At 43.4% G+C, this 24,121-nt stretch overlaps 1 protein-coding gene across 2 annotated transcripts in view; it reads left to right on the top strand.

The window, feature by feature from the left end:
• Positions 1 to 24,121, top strand: part of ZNF704 (zinc finger protein 704) — a 259,768-nt gene that overhangs the window by 196,293 nt on the left and 39,354 nt on the right. For both annotated transcript variants that reach the window (XR_011570627.1, XM_070802741.1), the window contains exons 3-4: positions 5,265 to 5,368; positions 10,678 to 10,910. Coding sequence is in view for 1 of the 2 variants with exons in the window: in XM_070802741.1 (XP_070658842.1) it covers positions 5,265 to 5,368; positions 10,678 to 10,910 (337 nt within the window). In the remaining variant the exon portion in view is untranslated. The remainder of the gene's footprint in view (positions 1 to 5,264; positions 5,369 to 10,677; positions 10,911 to 24,121) is intronic.

Below are 24,121 nucleotides of genomic sequence, written 5' to 3'. Positions count from 1 at the left end.
CACACACGCGCGCGCCCAAAAAGAAAAGCAACAACTGCTAATGCTGGTGCTGAATAAGAAAAGCAAGTGAAGAAACCTAACACTTTCCTCTTTCAAGGGGGTTATGTGCTATGGGCGTGTTCATGAACTTGAAGGTTAATAATGGCTAACACCCATGGAACCCTGACTCTAGTGAGGCTGTCTGTTGGTACTCATGTACATTTTCTCATTTAATCTTCTCAACAGATCTATTTTTTTAAACTTTATTTATTTTTGGCTGTGCTGAGTCTTCGTTGCTGTGTGCGGGCTTTTCTCTAGTTGCGGTGAGCAGACTACTCTCGGTTGCAGTGAAGGGGCTTCTCCTTGTGGTGGCCTCTTTTGCTGCAGAGCACAGGGTCTAGGCGCATGGACTTAGTAGCTGTGGCTCCCAGGCTCTAGAGCGCAGGCTCAGTAGAGGTGGTACGCAGGCTTAGTTGATCCGTGGCATGTGGGATCTTGCCAGATCAGGGATCTAACCTGTGTCTCCTGTGTTGGCGGGCAGATTTTTTACCACTGGATCAGCAAGGAAGCCCCTCAACAGATCGATTTTTTGTCTTCCTTTTTCTAATAAAGAAACAGAGACTCCGAGATGTTAGTAATTTACCCAAGGTCACACAGCTAGTAATGGCAGAGTGGATTTGAAGCCACATGATCTGATTCATTCCAGAGCCTGTACTCTTAACCATTACCTTTACGGCTTCTCCCAGAGAGGCCCAGGACACCTCCTTAGCAGATACACAGGGAATGTGTACTCAAAGACTAAATACTATCTGTTCATTGAGGAATAGTTGTCTCTTAGTCTATAACTTGGGGTTTGAATTTTGGCTTAACTAAAAGTAGCTAAACAACCTACTTTTAGCTTCTTCCCTTTCCATTACATGTTCCATTTTGACCTGTTTCTAAAATACAGGTTGATCATCTATCTCTCCCCCAGGTTCAAGAGGGTTCAGTGACTTCCCTCTGCTCACAAGGATATGACAAACCACTCAGCCTGGCACGTGAGGCCCCGTGAACTGGCCCAGGCTCTCTGTCCTCATCTCCCATCCTTCTAATACGACTCCTAAGCAGATTACAAGGCAAGGACTTGCCCAATTCCTTGCCTGAAATGTGATTCTCCCTTCTTGAAATCCTGTTCAGTCATCAAAGCCAGGTCAACCTGAGGGACAAATCACATACAGCAGGGGTCCCAACCCCCAGGGCCATGGTATTGATCCATTGCCTACTAGGAGCTGGGCCACACAACAGGAGGTGAGTGGCGAGCGAGTGATCAAACTTCATCTGTATTTACAGCCACTCCCCATCGCTTGCTTTACTGCCTGAGCTCCACCTCCTGTCAGATCAGTGGCAGCATTAGACTCTCAGAGGCCCTCGGACAGCTAGGAGATCGAACCAGTCCATCCTAAAGGAAATCAGTCCTGAATATTCATTGGAAGGACTGATGTTGAAGCTGAAACTCCAATACTTTGCCTGAGGCAAAGCATTGACTCATTTGAAAAGACCCTGATGCTGGGAAGGATTGAAGGCGGGAGGAGAAGGGGATGGCAGAGGATGAAATGGTTGGATGGCATCACCAACTCAATGGACATGAGTTTTAGTAAGCTCCTGGAGTTGGTAATGAACAGGGAGGCCTGGCATATTGCAGTCCATGGGGTTGCAAAGAGTTGGACATTACTGAGTGACTGAAGTGAACTGAACTGAAGAAGCTCAAACCCTACTGTGAACCACACATGCAAGGGATCTAGATGGCTCACTCCTTGTGAGAATCATACTGAAACATCCCCCACATCCCTAGGCTATGGAAAAATTGTCTTCCACGAAACTGGCCCCTGGTTAAACTGGCCCAAAAAGGTTCAAGAGCACTGACATATAGAGTAACAATGAATATTACTATTTTTAAAAAATAATTCTAAAAATAATAATAATAATTCTAAGTCTTATTAAGTCTTCTAATACTCAACTAAGTTTGAGAGAAAAGAAAAATTGAAAAGCCTTTTGTAAATATACGATTAGTAAGGTTTTCTACAGTAGACTCAAATTAAGTTTCAAACAGGAGAGAATATTTAGTATTACTGATAACGTTTTTCCCCCTGCCTCAACAACTCTGAATCTACCAGAGGGCCTTTGTAGCAATTTTCTCAAAGTGTTCCAATTTCTACTTTGTATATCATCTCTTCATGTTTAATTATAAGGATTTGAATTTACAGCACCAATTAATCAGTAATTAGATAGTACTGTACCAAAAGAAATTAAACAAAGATAAAAACAAAAACACAACTCAGCACAAGGCCATATCATCTGGTAATGTTTCATGTAGCATGATAACAATAGTTTCCGAGAAATACAGGTTAACTGAATCATTAGCTATGTATTCTTTTGATTTTTTTTTATCGTTGTTTTTAGTAATTTCCAGACCGATAGGAAACTTAAAGGTAATCCAAATACAGAAACACCCTGATTATACTAATATTTATTCCTCTTTTTACTCATCAGAAATCTGCTTTATGATACTCAATAATTATTTTGAAATGTCAGCTTTTGGCAATGCAAAATAAATGCCTATTTTATGATGATACATGCTCTATTGATCTTCATACTTAACACACAAATCAGCTTTTGTGTTAATTATCAATGAGACCTATAAAACATAAATGTGTATGTTAGATGTGAAAAATCAAAAAAACCACAGAGCAGATTGAGGAAGGAAAAACGAAGCTCCCTGAAACCAAGACAGAGAAGAGCGAAGAACCATGACTGTGTAACAGGTCCCTTTAGGGATGGGGGCAAGTGGCAAGGGACCTTCTCCCTACGAAGTCATGCCATTTCCCTGTGCCAGGCTCATGGAACTCTCTTCTGTGTTCTTAAACCTTTTGTTAACAAAAGAAAAAGAGAAGACTGGTAGATGGAAAGAGAAAAAAGCAGCTCGCATAATTCAGTCTTGGAAGAGATGGCAGCATGGCCTGCTCAGGTGCGCCCCCTGCTGGCATGGAGTGATCCTGACAGCTGAGCTCAGGCTGTGGAAGGAGCCCCACCATCTGCTTATACGAAACAGTCTCTATAGCAAGCTTTTCTCCTTCACTGCCCCCAAGTAACCCCTTCCCTCTGTGGCCATGACTACATGGGAAGACTGAGACATAAAACACTCAAAATTACTTTAAGATGCTTTACATTCTTTCCCTGGTGCTGTTTCAGGAGGTCTCATTTCTGGAAAAAAAAAAATGAGGATCACCTTTACTCCCAAGTGTGAGGATCTTATAAATTGTAGATACTGTAAAATCTCTTAATGGTATGCGAGATGAGTGAGTAGTTTCTTCCCTAAGTGTATGAAACTGTCTTGAAAGTTTCTGTGCAGTGAATTTCATTGTGTGCTCTCAAGCTTGCTTTCCAGAAGTACTTTTCTCTGAATCCAGTAATTTGTCTTTTGATGCATCAATTTGCCAAGAGAGAGCATAAGGTACTTTGAGAAGAACTACAGAAGAAAATGTCAAACATTCCCATATTTTGGTACCTTAGATTGAAAGAGTAAGCTTTGCTCAGTAATTCAGCACTATGGTGAACATCAGAGAGCCAAACTGTAATAATTTTGATAATTTCATGGTGAAATTGATTGAGCAGTTCCCCAACGTGCCTTACCCAGGAACTATTTGATTTTTCTCCAAGTCAGGAATCTTTTTTCCCTTTCTTGTTTTGAAGCGATCCTATAAAGTTTCTCTCTCAAGAGTTCATTACTTTTACAAACTATACAGCACAGCTGTGGATGAAAACCGCCTTTGTCAAAGTGTCAATTCCTCTATCGATATGACTTATTAATCCTCTCCTGTGCTCCTTCAACTCTTCCCTCATTTGAAATAAAATATTCATCTCTGAGGAGGCAGTACAATTTATCTGACGTCAGGGTACTATTAATGCATACATTTTTGCCTCTCAATGCTAACTTCATTACTAAAATGAATTTTAAAAAGCCGGCTTCAGTTCACAATGATCATTATCTGATGAACCTTTATTCAGGGTTAGCTGACCAAAATTAATGAACCAGAGTAACCTCTTCGTCTCAGTGGCTCTTCACGTTAACAGCATAGCAACTACCCTATGCCCTAGCCTTCTTCTCGTAGAATGTGGAAAAGCCAGCACTGGAGTTTAAACACCCCTCACTGCATTTTCTCCCACCCTCTCCATCGCAGTAAATGGGTCCAGTTAATGCTCAAGCCAGACACGTGGGCACGTTCCCTTCTTCTCCCTCCCCCCGACACCCAGTGCAGCGGCAATCCTCCAAGGCACCTGCTGCTGCCCCCACCCTAGTCCACGAGACTCCCACGTCTGTATTCCTAGCAATTATGTCCTAACTAGCCTCCCTGCATCTATGCTACCTTTTCTAGAACTCATTCTCCATATAGCAGCTCAGGTCATGATTTTTAAAATATCAATCATTTTACATCATTAGACCTGTCAAGCCTTCTAGTCACTTCCTGTTCCACCTGGAATAAAATCAAAGCACCTCCCACAGCTGAAAGACCCCACATGACCAGCTCAGCACCACTCTCCCCTTCTCACACCAGCAGGTCACTCTCCAAATATCCAGCGCTGATTTCTGATGCCTCGCCTTCGCACAGCTGTCTTGGCTGCTGGGGGTCAATTTCTCCTCCTCCTCCTTCATAATTCAGCTCAAAGTTCACCTCCTCAGAGAGCCTTCCCTGCCCCTGTTGAGTGCAGCTGTCCACGGTCCTTGTCATGTCACATTGTCTGGGCCTGACATAGCAAGTGTCATTACCGGAAATTAGTCTCTCCCTTTTTGGTTGTTTGCTGATCCTGTGTTTCTCCTCACCAGCCACGTGTGTTGTTTACCACGTATCACCCATGCCTAGAAGAGTCTGGCCCCATGCTTCACTCTGAATAAACACCTGTTAGATGAATGACCAGTGGATGGACCTGACATTTCCTAATATTATATAAAAATTTTAATCAGATTTTGTTATTAAATTTTTGACACATTGTGCAGCTTGTGGGATCTTAGTTCCCTGAACAAGGATTGAACCTGTTTTGCAGTGGAAGCTCGGAGTCTTAACCGCTGGACCATCAGTCGTATATGGTTTTGACTGAATCACTTAACCTCTGGACTTTGACTTCATCTGTACAATAAAACTAACAAAACATTGCATTTTCATGGGGACAATCTAGAGGGGTAAACATGTGTGGTAACATGGCACAGAGATGCAGAATGAACAGTGAACCATGTCCCCCCTGTTTTCCAGGAAATCTTTGGAGGAGCTGGACATGGACAAGGTGACAGCAGCCATGGTACTAACCAGCTTGTCCACCAGCCCTTTGGTGAGGAGCCCTCCTGTGCGGCAGAACGGTAAGCCTGGGGCACCGCGCACAGGGAAGGGTCCTCTCACATCAGGAGCAGAGCTTCTCTCTGAGGAAGCTCTTTTCTTTTTCTTCTTTTCTCTTCCCCTTTTTTCCTTTTTTTCCAGTTATTTTTTAATTACACAACACATGAACACACCCGTGTTTTAAAATTCAGCCATGTGGTGCACAAACCCGCCCAGTCCCAGTCCCTCCCCAAAGGCAGGCGCTCTCAGCAGTTTGGAACACATCCTTCCAGACTCTGGTCTTTGCACTTACGTGCAGATTCATTCCTAACACACACCATGGACCCTCATCCACTAGTGGGAAGGGAAGGGAAATGTGGAAGAAATGGACCCCAGAGCTACCAGCCTCCTTCTTCCTCATCGTCCCAAAGACCCCACTGCATCTCATTCCTACATCCACCCATTGAGTGCACATTTACTGACCTCCACCACCTTTCCAACTTATCTTTAAGAACTTGTGTTCCGTATTGCCTCAGATAGATGGAGATTGGTCTCCTGAAGCTACTTCCCCAGCCTTTTTTTTTTCTTTTCCTGTTTGGTTGGAGGGACAGTTGGACCAAAGAACTCTGAAGATTAAATATTTTGAAAAAGCATTATCCCAGGCTCCCTAATCCATTCTTTTATTCAGTATATATTTATTAGGTACCATAACAGATGCAGCCTGGTGTGCTGCAGTTCATGGGATCACAAAAAGTCGGACATGACTTAGCAACTGAACAACAACCATAATAGATGGTTTGAATATATCATTGAAACAGTGTCCATACTCCTAGGTAATGTACAGTCTTTTGGGGGGAAAAACTATCACAGCTGTATTAATAGCTAGCATTTATTGAGTACTTAGTATGTGCCATATACTAGGTTTACTTCATCTCATGTAATTCTCACAGTTCTATGAGATGTTATCACTATTTTACAGATGAGTAAACTGAGGCACCTAGGATTAGCTGACTTTAAACAGAGCTGAACTTATTTCCATATCATTCTGATTCCAGATCTCCTGTCTCAGTCATGATATAATATTGACTCACAGAATTCAATATGATGAATCAGTAGGGCAGTAGGAGATGAAGCTGGAGAGCCTGGCAGGAAATCAAGGAGTCATATCTGTCTGGTTATGAGTTTGGACATTCTTCTGAGGCTATAGGAGAGCTATTAGATGATTGAAACATTGGAAAGTTATAATTGGGTATACAAGACAAAAACAAAAAATAAACAGGAAAAAATCATGTGTGTGTCCTGAATCTTGGTGGTCACAGTGGGGATGCATATAGGGCATAATTGAGAAATATGAAGAAGGAAGAATCAACAAGACTTGGTGATAGACAGAGAAGATAAAGGAGAAGGAGTGACGAGGGTGACTTCTGGGAAGCCCATTCCCTGTGGTGATGAGCAAAGGCAGAGGAGGCGATCTCTTGGTGAATGTTAGGAGCAAGAGGTGGGGTAGCCGAAGAAGATGAGAGATCCAGCTTGAAACACGTTTAGTAGGGAGAACCTGGGATCATCCAAAGAACAGGATCTGATGGGGTGCTGGGTCAGCCTGGGAGACAGATCTGGGCTGATGAAGAATTGGAAGGCGACATTTTGAAGCCATGAATGTAGATAAGCTGACCCTGAGAGAGCTGTGGAAAAGTAGAGGATAATGAGAAGGTGGCTAAGTGAAAAGTGGTGAGCCTCCTCATTATGTAAGGGAAAGAACCCAGGAAGGGAGAGGGGTAACTAGAGAAGCAGAGGAAAGCAGGAAAGTGTGATTTCATAGAAGTCAAGGGAAAAGCTTGTTTCAAGGAGCGACATCTGATGCTTCAGAAGGTTGAGGTGAAAAGGACTCAATTCTGCATCAAGAAGAATGTCATGGCTTTGAAAAGAGCATTTACAGTGGACGACCCATGGAGCGGAAGCCACATTGCAGATCAGTGAAATGTAGTATTCTGAGGCCGCCGGGTGGAACTTACCAGCCAGGGAAAACCTCCTCTCAAAAGACAGCCTAGTCACTGATGAGCCAGGGTTCCCACATAATCTGGTTATAAGCAGGAGTTGTTAAAATAAATTTGTGGAACATCCATCAAGTCCTCACCCAAACTTAATGCAATCTATTTGGAAGTGGGAAGAATGATCAAGATGCTGGGAATGTAGATCAATACCAGAAATCAGCAGTGCCTACTGTCTTGATTCCCTACAAGCTGGGGTGATGTCACTTCACGTAGAGTAGCTACCGTGCCCTTGAGATGAGCCTGATCTTTCCTGATATCCTTCTCAGCTTGGCAAAGCTGCAAAAGAAAGATGATAAGAAAAGCAAGGTTGAACTCATCCCCAAAACCTATTCTAGGAGAAAAGAATTGCAGAATTTCATGGAATCCTCAGGGGAAAACAATAATTTTGATGTACTCATTCTTTCTACCATTGGAATTTTTAAATTGAGAACATTTTTATATTCCTTTGTATTGAAATGTTAGGATCAAAATAAACCTTTTGCATCTTCAATACAAACTTTTCTTAGCATAGTTATAAAGAGAGTGTTCATTATGACTTAAAAAAATAACTACCCAGATAGTAATCCCAAATTTCTGATGTGTCTCATTTATTCTGCAAAAGGAAGCAAATTCTTAAAAAGGGAAAGGAATTTATGATAAGGAAAGCTATTTTTCAGAAATAAAGATTATCTCCAGAATTATTGCCTATCAGTGAATTTTTGGAAACTGTTGTGATCCTCTACTGTGCTAGGAAAGGATCGTTTTGTTAGGATGTGGGTCCAAAACGAGGGAGATTCCAGCAAAATGCCTGTCTGAATGTTTAGCACAAGCTTGTTTAAGATAAGAAGACACTGCTCTCTGAAAAGCACTAGGAATTGGTTCTGACTTTTTTTCTGAAAGATTTATTTCTATATTCCATTGTCCTTCTGATTAAATAGTGTTTCTAAAGGAAATACCATTCACAGGGAAACAAATAAATTAACTTTTGGCACTGCCGGGAAACAGTGTTAACCACACTGTAACAATAGTTGGCTTCAAAATTATTTCAGTTCCTCATCGTTTCAGTTCAGTTGATCAGTCATGTCTGACTCTTTGCGACCCCATGGACTGGGAGCCCCCAAAGCCTGGCAGCATGCCAGGCTTTCCTGTCCATCACCAACTTCCGGAGCTTGCTCAAACTCATGTCCATTGAGTCAGTGATGCCATCCAACCATCTCATCTTCTGTTGTCCCCTTCTTCTCCTGCCAGTTCCTCCTACTTACCATGATTACAGATCTTGCACCACGAACTTGTTTTATTATACAAGTGTATGCTTTAATATATTTATAAGCCTCCTGGGCCTGCCAAGAGAGTTTGTCCACCAGGTAATATTACCTAAGGCTTTATGCTGCTGCTGCGGCTAAGTTGCCTGTCGTGTCCGACTCTGCGCGACCCCATAGACGGCAGCCCACCAGGTTCCGCCGTCCCTGGGATTTCCCAGGCAGACTCAGCCTGAAGTCATGTATTGAAAGAGCTTTCTTATTTAGTAGAAGCAACTCCAGTTCAGGGAGTATCTCAGTCTCTGTGTAGACCACAGGGAGTGAGATGCTGGTTTGGTTTTGTTAATGCTATCAAGGTGTGAGCCTGCATAACAGACCATGTAATTCTGTTAGAGCTAGGCTTAAATGAGATGGTTAACTTACTTCTGCTATTCAACTTAAAACTTCATTCATCTAACTGAACTTCTTGCTTGACAAAGTTGAGGAATATGTTGGAAACCTATAATTAGGTGAAGATAGTCAAGAAATTTTTTGATGAATGCTAGTATGTTGTCTTCAGTTCATTACTAATTACACAGATGTTAATAGCATTTCTTTAATGAGGCATTTTGGGATTTTTTTTCCTTCTTGTAGTTAGGATATAGTTTTAATATATTCAAAATGCACATTAATATGGAGGAGAAATTATCCAAAAGAAAGTCAAATTTATACAAATGCTAATTAAGATTGGGCATTTTGAAAAATAAAGCAAATCTTCAGTGATTAAGAGAGCCCCTGAAGACATTCCAACTGGGCAAAAATCTCTCTATATTAGCAAGCATTTCATCATGTTTTCTCCCACAAGTGGAAAAGTAAAATTCAACACCAGTCTTATCAGTAATTATTACCAATAAGTTCTTTTCTGATCTCAGCTTTGCCTGAAAAAAAAGAATGCTCATACGTGGGGTCTGCATGTACTGAAGGAGAAGGAGGGCCAACTGATAGACCAGGGTTTGAGACCCTGGCCCATCCTCGTTATGTACTAATCATGGCAAGTCAGTTAATTTCCTGGTGCCTCAGGGACCTCATCTGTAAAATGGGCATAATAATCCTTGCTCTGAAAGACAGATATTATGAGAATGCATCAGATTGTGTGAATAAGCTTTGTAAGATGTAAGTGAAATGAAAGTGAAAGTTGCTCAGTTGTGTCCGACTCTTTTCGATCACATGGACTGTAGCCCACCAGGCTCCTCTGTCCATGGAATTCTCCAGGTCAGAATACTGGAGTGGGTAGCCGATCCCTTCTCTAGGGGATCTTCCCAACCCTGGAATCGAACTGGGGTCACCTGCATTGCAGGCGGATTCTTCACCAGCTGAACTACCAGGAAGCCCTTGTAAGATGTAAAACATACACCAAATATAAGGCACAATTATTTGTTAGAATAAGCTGGATGGCAAATGGCTTTAGGTAACTAATCAGAAATTCTCTCTCTTAGGTTCTTAAATCTTAGATCAACTCTGTAAATGTATTCCAAAGATCACAGCCCTGTAAGAAATTCCTTTTAAAATGTTAAAATGTGGAGCTGAGGTTTGGAGAAATTCCGCATATCATTACTCCCTTAGTAAGATAGTCCATAAACACCTAAACTTCCTAAACTTTTTTCCTCCTTGTTGTCATATATTCTCCACTATCATCCTAAAGAACTAGTTTTGCATAAAGCAACATCCATCAGAAAACTCATAGGAAAGGCCTGTCCTGAGGAGGGCATAGCAACCCACTTTAGTATTCTTGCCAGGAAAATCCCATGGACAGAGGAGCATGGTGGGCTACAGTCCACAGGACAGAAGCGACTTAGCGCGCACGCATATATGGCTAAAACAGATGTTTATAAACAAACTATCATGCAACTTTTTTGAAAGTATAAATAGAGTACAACGTACATACTGAGCTGTTGCAAATTACCAAGTGGGCTGCGGGTGCTTTCACCAGCAGGGAATCTCGGTCCCCACTGCCCCTCTGACCCGGCCTGAGTGCCCCTGGAGCCCGGGAATGGGCGCTGACGCTGTGCTTGTGTGCTCCGACAGAGGGCCTGAGCGGATCCTGGAAGGAGGGGGGCGGCGTGCCTTCCAGCACCAGCAGCAGCGGCTACTGGAGCTGGAGCGCCCCTAGCGACCAGTCCAACCCGTCCACGCCGTCGCCGCCGCTGTCTGCCGACAGCTTCAAGCCCTTCCGCAGCCCCGCGCCCCCTGACGACGGCATCGACGAGGCGGAGGCCGGCAACTTGCTCTTTGATGAGCCCATCCCAAGGAAACGAAAGGTTGGTTTCAGGTTTCATTTGGGGGGAACCGGCTTCCTAGGGTGGTGATTTGGGCACTTCTCCAACCAACGCCCCTTCTGATCGACAGAAACAGCCCGTGTTCGCCTCTAATATCCTTTGAAGTCTTCAAATAAATTAAGGGTCATGATTAAAGTATTACTATATTTCTTCCAAGTACGCATCCTCACCCCACTCCCAATCTCATCCCGTCCTCTCCCCTGGTTGTAAATTGCTGCACTGGTAACAGCAGGTAACCTAGGAAAGAATCTGCCTGCAATGCAAGAGACTGGGGTTCGATCCCTGGGTGGGGAAGATCCCCTGGAGAAGGAAATGCAACCCATTCCAGTATTCTTGGAGAAGGAAATGGCAACCCCTCCAGTACTCTTGCCTGGAGAATCCCATGGACAGAGGAGACTGGCCGGCTGGAATAGGACTGAGCAACTAACACTTTCACAACACTTCCACCTGGACTTTACCAGTATTTGGGAGTCAAAAAATTGGACTTCAGGCTTGGTTTGGTAATTAACTCACTCTCTTCGTGGGAATTAACTTTTTCATCTGTAAAATAAAATTATGTTTTTCTCTTTTCTGCTTCACAGACTCTTAGAGGGTTGTAGGAAAGATTTTCGGACTTATGTTTATAAAACTAGATGTGAAATATACATGAAAGCTAACTTGTAAACATACGTAGTATTTACATGCCCCAAATTATGTATGTATTAAAATTAGAAGTGAAAAAATAGATCTAGCTTATTTAATAAATTAATTTGACTGCACTTGTATTTAATCCTCACAGCAATCCTGTATGGTACTGTTTTCCCATCTTGATAGGAGATTGAGGACCAGGGAAGTTATACATTTAACCCCTGTCGTGCAGGTTAGAGGGCTTCCTGGGTGGCACTAGTGGTAAAGAACCCACCAATGCAAGAGACCTAAGAGAAGTGGGTTTGATCCCTGGGTCCTGAAGATCCCTTGGAGAAGGAAATGGCAATACACTCCAATAATCTCACCTGGAGAATGCCTTGGACAAAGGAGCCTGGCCAGCTACAATCCACAGGGTTGCACAGAGTCGAAAACGACTGAAGCAGCTTAACACACACACATGCAGGTTAGAAAGGGCCAGCGCTGCCATTCAAACCCAGGTCTGCCTAAACCAAAAACTCATATCCTTTTCATTCTCTTCAGATACATTTAAGTGCTTATGTTCACTCACAATTTTAAAAAGCATTTCTGTTTCATAGAATAAAGAAATACTACTGCAATATCTGGAAAACGTTGTAACATTATTTTAAAATCTCCATGTAAATAGACATTTAAAATATATTTTAGTTTTTTAGTTTGCAATTGGTAGCTTCATTATTAATGACTATTCACAAACAAAAATCCAAAGAAAACCCTGTAGACTGCAGTGCAACCTATTTTCCCAGTTCATTTCAAAGAGAAAAACAAAGAGATGGCACTGATCCAACACCATCCGTCCCTGCATCTCTCTCAGCATCGGGCAGCATGTGTAATGGTGCTGGTGGTACACGCACTCTCTCTGCCCAGAGAACAAACAGGGCATTGATGTCATCTCTGGTCCTTCCCAAAGGCTGGGGCATGAAGAGTTGCTGTTTCACATACCAGTCCATTGGGCAGGGTCCTGGAGCTGTCCAGGCATCCCGTGGGTCCCCAGAGACCCTGGTCTTGACTACTTGGGGAGAGAGGCTGCACTTGCACCTGTGGGAACCCATAGGCAGACAGCTGTGTGGACCTGGAGTCTGTCCTGTTGCTTCCGGCTGCACAGACTTTCTCTCTGGGGGCTTCAGAGTGTGTGGTCTTGGCTCTTATTAAGCACAGCCAAGCCTGTGGCAAAGACTCACAGCACAGGGAGCTCCCCAGTGCTGTAAGGTGCCCTGCTGGAAGGCTCATCACAGCTTTTCCTTTCCGACATAGCCACGAGACAAAATTCATACTCTTGCATTGCAGTTCAGTTGCCTTGGTCAGACTTGTATGTAAAGTCTTTAGGCTTCAACTCAATTAGGAGATAGTCAAGTTACCAAATGAAAAGAAAAAAAAAATCGTTACAAACTGGCATTTATTTGAATGGCACAGACCCACTCTTCAGGAGTCTGGGAACCATGTCCCTCCCTCTTTCTTTGTGACTTCTCCCTCCATTCAGACTCTGGATTTCCCCAGGGTGATATCAAAAGGATGAAACTTGTAGTCTCTAATTTTTTTTTTTTTTTTTTTTTGGTGTAGGATCATAGTTCCTTGACCAGGAATTGAACCTGCACCCCCTGCATTGGGAGCACAAAGTCTTAACCACTGGGCCGACACCCAGAGAAGTCCCAAGTAGTCCCTAGTTTTTATTGCATGGACCGAACATAGACCAAGTCATTGTCTTTTGAATTTAGAGTTATTTTGAAGAGTGGAAATAACAAGAAAGTAGGATGGTTGCAATTCATGATTCATTTTTTTTAGTGTGTCAAGTGAACCAATATTTATTGAGCACCCAACAGGCACAATGCTCAATGCCCTGAGATTAAAGTGCAGCCCCTTCCTTCAAGGTCAAAAGTTAGGCAGGTGGACACTGATGTATAAAAAGGCAATAATAATTATAAGCAATAGATGCTGTGCTCAAATGTGGTTCCCAGGTGGCGTTAGTGGTAAAGAACCCAACTGCCAATGCAGGTAGACATTAAGAGTTGCAGGTTCGATCTCTGGGTCCGGAAGATCCCAGGAGGAGGAAATGGCAACCCACTCCAGTATTCTTGCTTGGAGAATCCCATGGACAGAGGACCCTGGCAGGCTAAAGTCCATGGGGTCTCAAAGAGTTGGGCAGAACTGAAGCAACTTACCATACACATAATGTGGTAGAAACACAGTAGCTGAAATGCTGCTATTTTGGTTTTTAAAATCATATTTCAAACGATTTCCAAGAGTTAACTGCCTAATCTATAGACAATATGTTCTAGTTGGGGGACACTTTATGAACTCATTTTATTTTCCTCTTCATTCCCTGAGGTTCATAATATCTATTTGAGACCATGGACTTGTATTGGGCATATGTCCTGTGGGGACTGTTTGAGAACCTTCTAGATCAATATTTTCCAAACTGCAGGTCTCAATCCACCGGTGGCTTGTGAATCTTTCTAATGACTGTGACCAGCACATCTTTAGGGAACAGGACAGAATAGGGGCAATGGATGTAATCAGGCTGAGTGCTGTTCCTTGATGCTTTGCTTTCAGTTGCACATCTATGTGCCGACTGTACAAACTGTGTCTCTCACTGTGGCTGATGGTCAAAAAAGTTTGGAAGCCCCTGTTCCTTAGGATAAAGAGAGAACATGATAAGTGGTAAGTGAAGGTGTCCTGATTAGAAATCGAAAGATCCGCATTCTAGACTCAACTTTGCTAGCCTGAGAACTTCAGGAAAACACTTCATCTCTCTGATCATCAACTTCTTTGTCCGTTAAACAGGCAAACAGATATTATCAAACCTGTCTCAGGACGATCATGAAGATGAAGTGTGACCAACCATAATTATAGAAAGGGCTTATAAGCCCTAAAACTGGAATATAGCAACTTTGTAATAGACCGATTTTAGGACCCTGAAACAAAGCGGGAAGAGGCATACCCTATACTATAATCATGAAGCAATGACCCTGGTCTTCCTCCTTATGGAAACTTATTTGGAAGTTATCTTAACACTTTTCCTCACTCTCACCTCTTACATGATCCCTGTTCCACTTATGTAAAGAGGAAGAGAGATTCATTGCCTAGATAAGGCATTATTACTGCCTACTGTCAGTGGTGAGCAAGACACAATTGCTGATATTATCAAGTTTATACATACATATATAAATAACTATATTTGCATACTGTTACAGTTTACAAAATGCTTTTAAATGCAGCATGTCATTTAATCATCACGAACATCTTTGGCTTAGTCATATCCCCATTGTGCAGAAGAGGCTCACTGAGGCTATGTGAATTGCCAAAAATCCTGTAGCTTATAATTTTAGAAATAAGATCAGCTTAGTCCATGGGGTCGCATGGAGTCCGACACGACTGAAGCGACTTAGCAGCAGCAGCAGCTAAAAGAGCAAAGATAAAACTCTTGAGCTTATTTCAAAGAATCCACATTTCCCTCTGCACCCAGAAGAAAATAACATGGCAAGAAAACAGTCAGACCCAGCTACAGCCAGCACAACGTGGCAGAGTGGGAATGGGGTGCAGAGGGTTACAAAGAACTCAAAGACAGAGAGAGGAATTCCAGGCTGTCTCCTGAGGCCCAGGTCCCCAACCTCCAGGATCTAATGCCTGATGCTGGTGCTGATGTAATAATAATAGAAATAAAGTACACGATAAACCATCCCCCCTCCGCGAAACCGGTGCCTCATGCCAAAAAGATTGTGGACCACTGTGCTGGGGTGGAGTGGGGGCGGGAGGGCAGGGGCAGCTTCCTGCAGGAAGGGCACATGGCCCTTTAGCCAAGGTAGGTGGGAACGCGAGGAGGGGAAATGAAAGGCTTCTTTCTCCTGGCTCGGGAAATCAGCCAGCCAACTGCCTCAAGCCCCGTTCTAGCAGAATTTTTCCTCTGGAATTTCAGACTGACTGTACTCAGATGTTGAGAAAAGCCTAGTAGTATGAGCAGGGACTCGGGGAGTACCGGGAAGGTGCAGTTCCTATCCTGACCACAAGGTGATGCAATGGCCCTAAATACAGCCGCTCCAGGCGTCTGGGAGAAAACAGTTCTATGGAAGGCCAGGAGTTAACATTCAATTCCTGAAGACCTCTAGAAAATCAAGAAGGGCTCATAACTAATTAATACTGTGCGTTTTTTTCACATCAGATTCCTAGTTCAGTCAAATTTGGGGTTTGTCCTTTCCCAAACAGGATAAAACCGTTCGGGCTCTGGAATTAGCACCCCAGCTATAATACTCATCAAAGTGTGAAAGTGCTAGTCGCTCAGTCATGTCCGAGTCTTTGCAACCCCATAGATGCATAGGAATTCAGGCTCCTCTGTCCATGGAATTCTCCAGACAAGAATACTGCAGTGGGTAGCCATTCCCTTCTCCAGGGGATCTTCCCTACCCAGGGATCGAACCCAGATCTCCTGCAGGCAGATTCTTTACCATCTGAGCCATCAGGGAAGCCCACAGTACTCGTGTGAGCGTAGCAAATCACTCGACCTCTCTAAGGCTCAGTTTCCTCATCTGTAAAATATGAAAAACGATAGCACCATAATGGTCAAGTTGTGGTGAGGGGCTGGCCGCTAGTATTTTGCTTTCCTTTTTACCCACTTGACAACGGACTGAATGGCATTTGAGAAGCGTGAGTGTGGACAGGGAAGGCTGCCTGCCTCCATCCTCCGTCCTGGACCCTTAGGACCAGGTGGCCCCTCGGCCACCTCAGTCACCTTGGGCTTATTTAGGGTTAGTGGGAGAGGCCAGCCTGTGTGAGATTAGGGGTGAAGGAAGCAACAACATTGGCAGAAATTGGGGCCTCCAAGGAAACCTGACTCAGGACTCTGCATTTCAAAACATCAGCACGACTCAAAAGCAATTGCAAAATTCCAGTCTTCATCACTTTCATTTATCCCACAAGCGTCTTGACCATGAACTACTTTACCTATAGATTGGGGAGAATCTCAAGTCAGAGGGAAAAAAACAGCTCTGTTCACATAAGGTACTTCGCTCATCATTGTACAGTAGTAAACAGTGAATTAATCATTTGCTCCACTCTGCATGTTCGATCTTTTGGAATCAGAAAGCAGTGAATCACTTTTCAGTTGTGAATGACTGCTCCAGAAAGCAAACAGACCCTCACGGCCCTCACTGTTATGCCTGTTGCCAGTCTCCAGGCTGACTTAATTCCTAACCCACTAATTTTGAGCAGAGAAGTGCCTTCTGTAAGAAGAACTGTGGCTCCAGAAATAGACCCATCTGTTAGAAGTGCTGGGGAGGGCAGTGCTAAGAAAAGCCACTTGGGGTCACACCGTGCGGATCTCAGGGTGATGACACAGCATCGCCGCCAGAGTCAGAGAGCTGACTGACCTCGGGGAGGAGCAGGGTAAAGACGAGAGATCCAGGCAATTCAATGACAGCACCTTAGAATAGTCTGCCAGGCAGTGTGTGGTCCAGGAGCGCGAAGGACTTCAAAAATCATCAAGCCCAAGCTCAACCTTTCCAAGTTACAGGACTGCTTGGATCATGTCTGGAAATGTACAGATGTCCCCAAAGATGAGATGCACTTTTAGAATTCACTGATGGAGAAAACTTAATTTAATGATTAGGGATTTCTATTAATTAAGGAATACTTTAGTTTGTGGTTTTAGACATCATTTAAAATTGACTCTGTAGTTAGGTATCATGTCCACACAATCAAATGAACCCACTTTAAACATATCATTCAGTGAGTTTTAACTAATGTCTCCACATGAGTAATCACCACTCTGATCCAGGCCAGCAGTTCTTGTGTCCTCTGGAGTCAAATGCTGCCCCCCAACTCAGACAGGCAGCCCTGATTCTGTCACCAGAGATTAATTTTGCCTGTTGTAAATGGAATCAGACAGTGTGCACTTTTTGGAGTACAAAGTACCAAGTGTGGGCAACAGGAACTCTCATTCATTTCTCTTAGGACTGTAAAATGGTACAACCCCTTTGTAAAGCAGTTTGGCAGTTTCTTATAAAGTTAAGGATATACTCACCATATGACCCAGTAATTCCACTCTCAGATATTTACCTAAGAGATAAGAAAGCATGTCCACAAAAACACTTGTAGACAAGTTTCATAGAAGTTGTATTCATTGTCACCCCAAACTAGAGACCTGTTTCCATAAACAGGGAAGTGGATAAATAATTTCTGGTACATATACACAACGGAATTCTGTACCGAAGTAAAAGGGAACTAATGACTGAAGTATGAAATGGGGTGAAGCTCAAAAAAAAATATGCTCAGACATAGACACCAGATACATAAGAATACGTTCTGTATTATTCCATTTATAGAAATCTTTTTGTTATTTTTAAATTTTGTGTATTCGCACAGCATCCATAAATGGCATATAGGTGGGAAATGTTTAATCCGTGCTTGATACACATTTGAATTTACCTATTGAATTTACCTATACAACTCATGGATCCAAAGTTACTAAGCTTGTTCAGTGTTCTCATTTTACAAATAAAGAAAGCCCCAAACTAGTGAGATGACATGTACAAGGCTGCTGTCCCAGTAAAAAACTGGAATGCCTACACAGTAAAGAACTGGAATGCCTACAACTTCTAACAGTTATTGATTTTTTTAAAGACACTATTTGTCAGTCTTTTGGAACCTGCTGAGGGTCTGAGTGGACTTCTCAATCCTGAAAGAGTGACTGCAGCCTCTGCCAAAGCTTTGGGTTCCCGGGAGACAGGCTGAGGAAACCTGTGTGATGCCACACGCTCACCTGTGCAGAATAACTGCACTGTCTTCTCTCTGGGAAGTTCGGACGCATGAATATCAACCCATCCTTTATCCCAACACTCACACATACACACACACACCAATTGCCAAATAAAGGCACTTGGCATTAACCCCAGGCTGCTATCTGGTAAACCAGTCATGTGATGCTTAAAGTCCTACATATGTACTTTCTGGAATACAGCTGTAATTGAACTTATCCCTGGCATTTTGTATGCGTCAAAATCCAGCCATGTTTGCACACTTGTAACTGAAGGTGTGCCACAGCAGTGGCCACGGGACTGGAAAAGGTCAGTTTTCATTCCAATCCCAAAGAAAGGCAATGCCAAAGAATGCTCAAACTACTGCACAATTGCACTCATCTCACACGCTAGCAAAGTAATGCTCAAAATTCTCCAAGCCAGGCTTCAACAGTATGTGAACCGTGAACTTCCAGATGTTCAAGCTGGTTTTAGAAAAGGCACTGGAACCAGAGATCAAATTGCCAACATCTGCTGAATCATCAAAAAAAGCAAGAGAGTTCCAGAAAAACATCTGTTTCTGCTTTATTGACCATGTCAAAGCTTTTGACTGTGTGGGTCACAACAAACTGGAAAATTCTGAAAGAGATGGGAATACCAGACCACCTGACCTGCCTCCTGAGAAATCTGTATGCAGGTCAGGAAGCAACAGTTAGAACTGGACATGGAACAATGGACTGGTTCCAAATAGGAAAAGGAGTACGTCAAGATTGTCACCCTGCTTATTTGACTTCTATGCAGAGTGCATCATGTGAAATGCTGAACTGGATGAAGCACAAGCTTGAATCAAGATTGCTGGGAAAAATATCAATAACCTCAGATATGCAGATGACACCACCCTTATGGCAGAAAGTGAAGAAGAACTAAAGAGCCTCTTGATGAAATTGAAAGAGGAGAGTGGAAAAAGTTGGCTTAAAGCTCAACGTTCAGAAAACTAAAATCATGGCATCTGGTCCCATCACTTCATGGGAAATAGATGGGGAAACAGTGAAAACAGTGTCAGAGTTTATTTTTCTGGGCTCCAAAATCACTGCAGATGGTAACTGCAGCCATGAAATAAAAAATGCTTACTCCTTGGAAAGAAAGTTATGACCAACCTAGATAGCATATTAAAAAGCAGAGACATTACTTTGTCAACAAAGGTCCATCTAGTCAAGACTATGGTTTTTCCAGTGGTCATGTATGGATGTGAGTGTTGGACTATAAAGAAAGCTGAGTGCTGAAGAATTGATGCTTTTGAACTGTGGTGTTGGAGAAGACTTTTGAGAGCCCCTTGGACTGCAAGGAGATCCAACTGGTCCATTCTAAAGGAGACCAGTCCTGAGTGTTCACTGGAAGGACTGATGTTGAATCTGAAACTCCAATACTTTGGCCACCTGATGGGAAGAACTTATTAGAAAGGCCCTGATGCTGGGAAGAATTGAAGGAGGGAGGAGAAGGGTGCGACAGAGGATGAGATGGTTGGATGGCATCACTGACTCCATGGACATGAGTTTGGGTAAACTCTGGGAGTTGGTAATGGACAGGGAAGCCTGGTGTGCTGCAGTCCATGGAGTCGCAAAGAGTCAGACATGACTGAGTGACTGAACTGAACTGAACGGAAGGTGACTTCAGAAGTCATCTTATCAGTCCTGTGTACCAATCTGGGTTCTATCAGGAAAATAGAAGCCACTCCATGTATCCTAAGTATGAAATAAGTCAAAACCAGCATGGAAGCTTGCCATGGAGAGGGAAGCAGAGAAAAGATGAAGGAAGACGTGGCCAAAGATCTCAGCCTATTGCTCCAGAGCAGTTGATATCAGAGACATTCTGGGAGCTGCCACAAAGGTGATGAATCTCCAGGAAGTTCTCTCCAACCATCGTAGCCCACAAGGCCAAAGCTGAGTGATTCTAAAGAAGCAGTTCCTGGAAGCTGCTGCGAATGTCCCACTGGGCATGTGTGAGATTCCTTGAGTCTGCTTATAACTGCCAGGCTGTTGTTTAGTCACTAAGTCGTGTTTAACTCTTTTGCAACCCCATGGACTATAGCCTGCCAACTCCTGTGTCCATGGGATTTCCCAGGCAAGAAACTGAAGTGGATTGCCATTTCCTTCTCTCCAGGGTGTGGAACCTGCGGCTCCTCCTTTGGCAGGCAGGTTCTTTACTGCTGAGCAACCTGGGAAGCCCAACTGCCAGGAGCTTCAGCTAAACCAGGCAGATGCATGGAGGACCATAGCTCGTTGAGGTTCCCAGCCAACAGTGGCCTCTCCCTACCTCCGACAACCCAGCTTGGTGAACATCTGCTGAAGCTGGGAAGAGAAGCCAGGGCTGAGGCACAGATGGTCATGTTCAGACTTGGCGGCTGCAACTCTGCCTGCCGCATTGCTTAGTTTGGATTCTTTGGGCAAGCTTGGACCCATGCAGCAATCTGGGTGCTGTTTATTTAGCTATGTTTTCCTGTTCTCCTCCTCCCATGGCTGGCTTTCCTTTAGCGTAACAGGGAGTAGTTCTGTAGACAGGATTTCTTTCCACTGGAAGTAATCAGGGTACTCTGAAAAGTACTTAACCACTATTTAAGACAAGAGTCCCCAACCTCCATAATCTAATTCCTAATGATCTGAATTGGAGCTGTTGTACTAATAATACAAATAAAGTCCACAAAAAGTGTAATGCACTTCATTCATTCCAAAACCACCCCCCAACCCCAGTCCATGAAAAAATTGTCTTCCACGAAACTGGTCTTCGGTACCAAAAAAGGTTGCTTGAGTGCTTAATCACTCAGTCGTGTCTGGCTCTTTTAGACCCTATGGACTGTAGCCTGCCAGGCTCCTCTGTCCATGGGATTTTCCCTCCATGAGTACAGGAGTGGGTTGCCATGCCCTCCTCCAGGGGATCTTCCCAATCCAGGGATCAAACCGCATCTTCTGCATTGTAGGTAGATTTTTTTCACCACTGAGCCACTGAGAAAGCCCACCAGAAAGGTTGGGGACCACTGATTTAAGAGACCTTCTGGTTTGACATACCTTCACCTAGGTAGAAAGAAGTCACTTGATTGTATTAAAGTTGAGGTGCTTGTGCTAGTATAGTTGTATTCTCTAAAAATTAATCAAGCAAGTATTAATATTATAGGTTGACTTCTATTTTAATTTAAAGTAGGGTAATTTTTATATTTTGCATCGACAACTCAATGGATGTGACTTTGAGCAAGCTCTGGGAGATAGTGAAGGCCAGAGGAGCCTGGCATGCTGCAGTCCACAGGGTTGCAAAGAGTCAGACACGATGGAGCAACTGAACAACAACGCAATTTCTACATTTGGAAATTAATGTAAAAATAAGATACCCCACCCCAATATTTCCACCATGCAATAATACATTTTTATTTGTTTTACATACCCCCCAAAATATATAATGTTGTTTATGTTCTTTTATAACCTACTTTTTCCCCATTTCAATCCAGGTCCTCGGGGAAGTTGATGGTGTCCTCAGATGGGGTAACTGAGAAGAATTTAATAAAGAGGCTCTTTATAAAGGAGTAATAGGGCTAGAAGAAATCAGAAGGGATGATGCAGTATCCCATGGGCAAAAGAGAAGCAAGAAGGAATAAAATTGATCATTTTTCTTCATATCCATTACCTAATTTTCTTTGGGCAACAGATTTCTTTAGAGCCCTTAGTATAAGCCCAGAAAATTATGAATGTAAGTAAAGAATCCACCTGCAATGCAGGAGACCCTGGTTCAATTCCTGGGTCAGGAAGATCCCCTGGAAAAGGGATAGGCTACCCACTCCAGTATTCTTGGGCTTCCTTGGTGGCTCAGTTGGTAAAGAATCCACCTGCAATGCAGGAGACCTGGGTTCAATCCCTGGTTTGGGAAGATCCCCTGGCAACCCACTCCATTATTCTTGCCTGGAGAATCCGCATGGACGGAGGAGCCTGGTGGGCAATAGTCCATGGGGTGTCAAAGAGTCAGATGTGACTGACCGACTAAGTACACAGCACAAGCACTTGTAATTGGTAGTTCTCCAAAATCCAAGGGATTTAGAGAGGATATTGGTCAGCTTCATTGTATGTGGGGGGTTTGACACCTCTGAATCAGCTAGTTCCTCCTAAGGAAAGGAGTTATACCAATGACATTTATTTTTCTATCATCAGTACCAGGCTTTATTAATCAACTCAAGAAGCAAATGCTTGACATGTTATTGCAAGAACCAGGAACAGGAGTTTTATCAATAATACTTGTTATGGGACAGAAATGCCAGTGTGATTGTCATTTCCCAAAACAGTTAGCAATTTGACCCTTTAAGAAATTCCTAAGATGTAGGAGGAATTTGGCTCTGCATGTTGTGTAATACTATTATATTAATTTCAAAAGACTATCTATTAATAACTGACTAATTGTTGCACATGTGTGCATGTGAAGTTGATTCAGTTGTGTCCAACTCTTTGCAACTCTATGAGCTGTAGCCTGTCAGGCTCCTCCGTCCATGGGATTCCCCAGGCAAGAATACTGGAGTGGGTTGCCATGCCTTCCTCCAGGGGATCTTCCAGACCCAGGGATCAAACCTGAGTTTCTCAGGTCTCCTGAATTGGCAGGCAGGTTCCCACTGGCGCCACCTGGGAACATCAAGTGATACTAAGTCACATATTCCTTCTTAAGCCACTTTCTGCCTTTTGTGCTGGTAATACCACCCTATCTTGATTACCACTACTGCCCACACCCTTTCTCTCTGTCTTTTCCTTCTCAGTCTCCTATATGAAATACTGGATCTACAGTATGCTGGGCCTTCTAATTATCTCTAGCTGTATTTCCCCCTAGATGGTCTCATCTAGATCTGTTTTAAGAATTCCTTCAGGTCCTGACTCCAAATGTATATCTCTAGACCTGACTTCTTCTCAGTTTCAGGCTCATAGATGCATTGTCCTACTTGCCAGTAGGTATCTCAAAATGAATGTATCCCAAAGAGAACCACAACTCCCCTCGCTACAGAACTTATCTTTAATACCATCCCTTTTAACGTTCCTCATGCTCAACCCAACAACAGGTTCTGTTGGATCTCCCTCCAAAATGGACACTGAACGCGTCTACTTATCTCTGTTCTCACAGCCCAAGCCTTCTTCAAGCCTCCATCTTTTCTAACCTGCAGTAGCACCACACTGGTGACCTTATTTTTCCTCCCCAGAACAGAACAGAGTGATCTTTTCTTTTCTTTTTGGCCATACCACACAGCATGTTGGGTCTTAGTTCCCCAGCCAGGGATCCGACTCACACCCCCTGCACTGGAAACATGGAGTCTTAACCACACTGGACCACTAGGGAAGTCCAAGAGTAACGTTTTCTTAAAATCTAAATCATATAATATCACTCCCCAACTTCAACCCCTTCAGCAGCTTCTTTATTTTGGAATAAAGTCCAGATTCCGTACCCTTACCTATAAGACCCTGCATAATCCTCCTTGCCTCCATGGCCCTCCTTGCCTCTTCACATGATCTCAAACACATCACACCACCTCTCCTTTCCCTCCAAACTAACTGTTCCTTTCTGGCCCTACAGTATGTCAAGTTCTTCTGCATCGTCACAGCTCTCATTAACTCTTCCTTCTACCTGGAAAACCCTAGCTCATAGCATGGTTGGCTCCTTTTCCAGCCTTCAGGTCCCAGCTCACAAGTCACCTTCTAGAGGCTTTGTCTGACCTAGCGTTTCCCATCCCCATTTCCAGAAACATTACCATACCTGAAACAGTCATCATTTGTGATCATTTCTGTCTCT

The sequence above is a fragment of the Bos indicus genome, chromosome 14 (assembly GCF_029378745.1).
Source record: "Bos indicus isolate NIAB-ARS_2022 breed Sahiwal x Tharparkar chromosome 14, NIAB-ARS_B.indTharparkar_mat_pri_1.0, whole genome shotgun sequence".
NCBI classification, from domain to species: domain Eukaryota; kingdom Metazoa; phylum Chordata; class Mammalia; order Artiodactyla; family Bovidae; genus Bos; species Bos indicus.
Note: the sequence above shows the minus strand (reverse complement) of the source record. Positions and strands in the feature narration are given on the sequence as shown.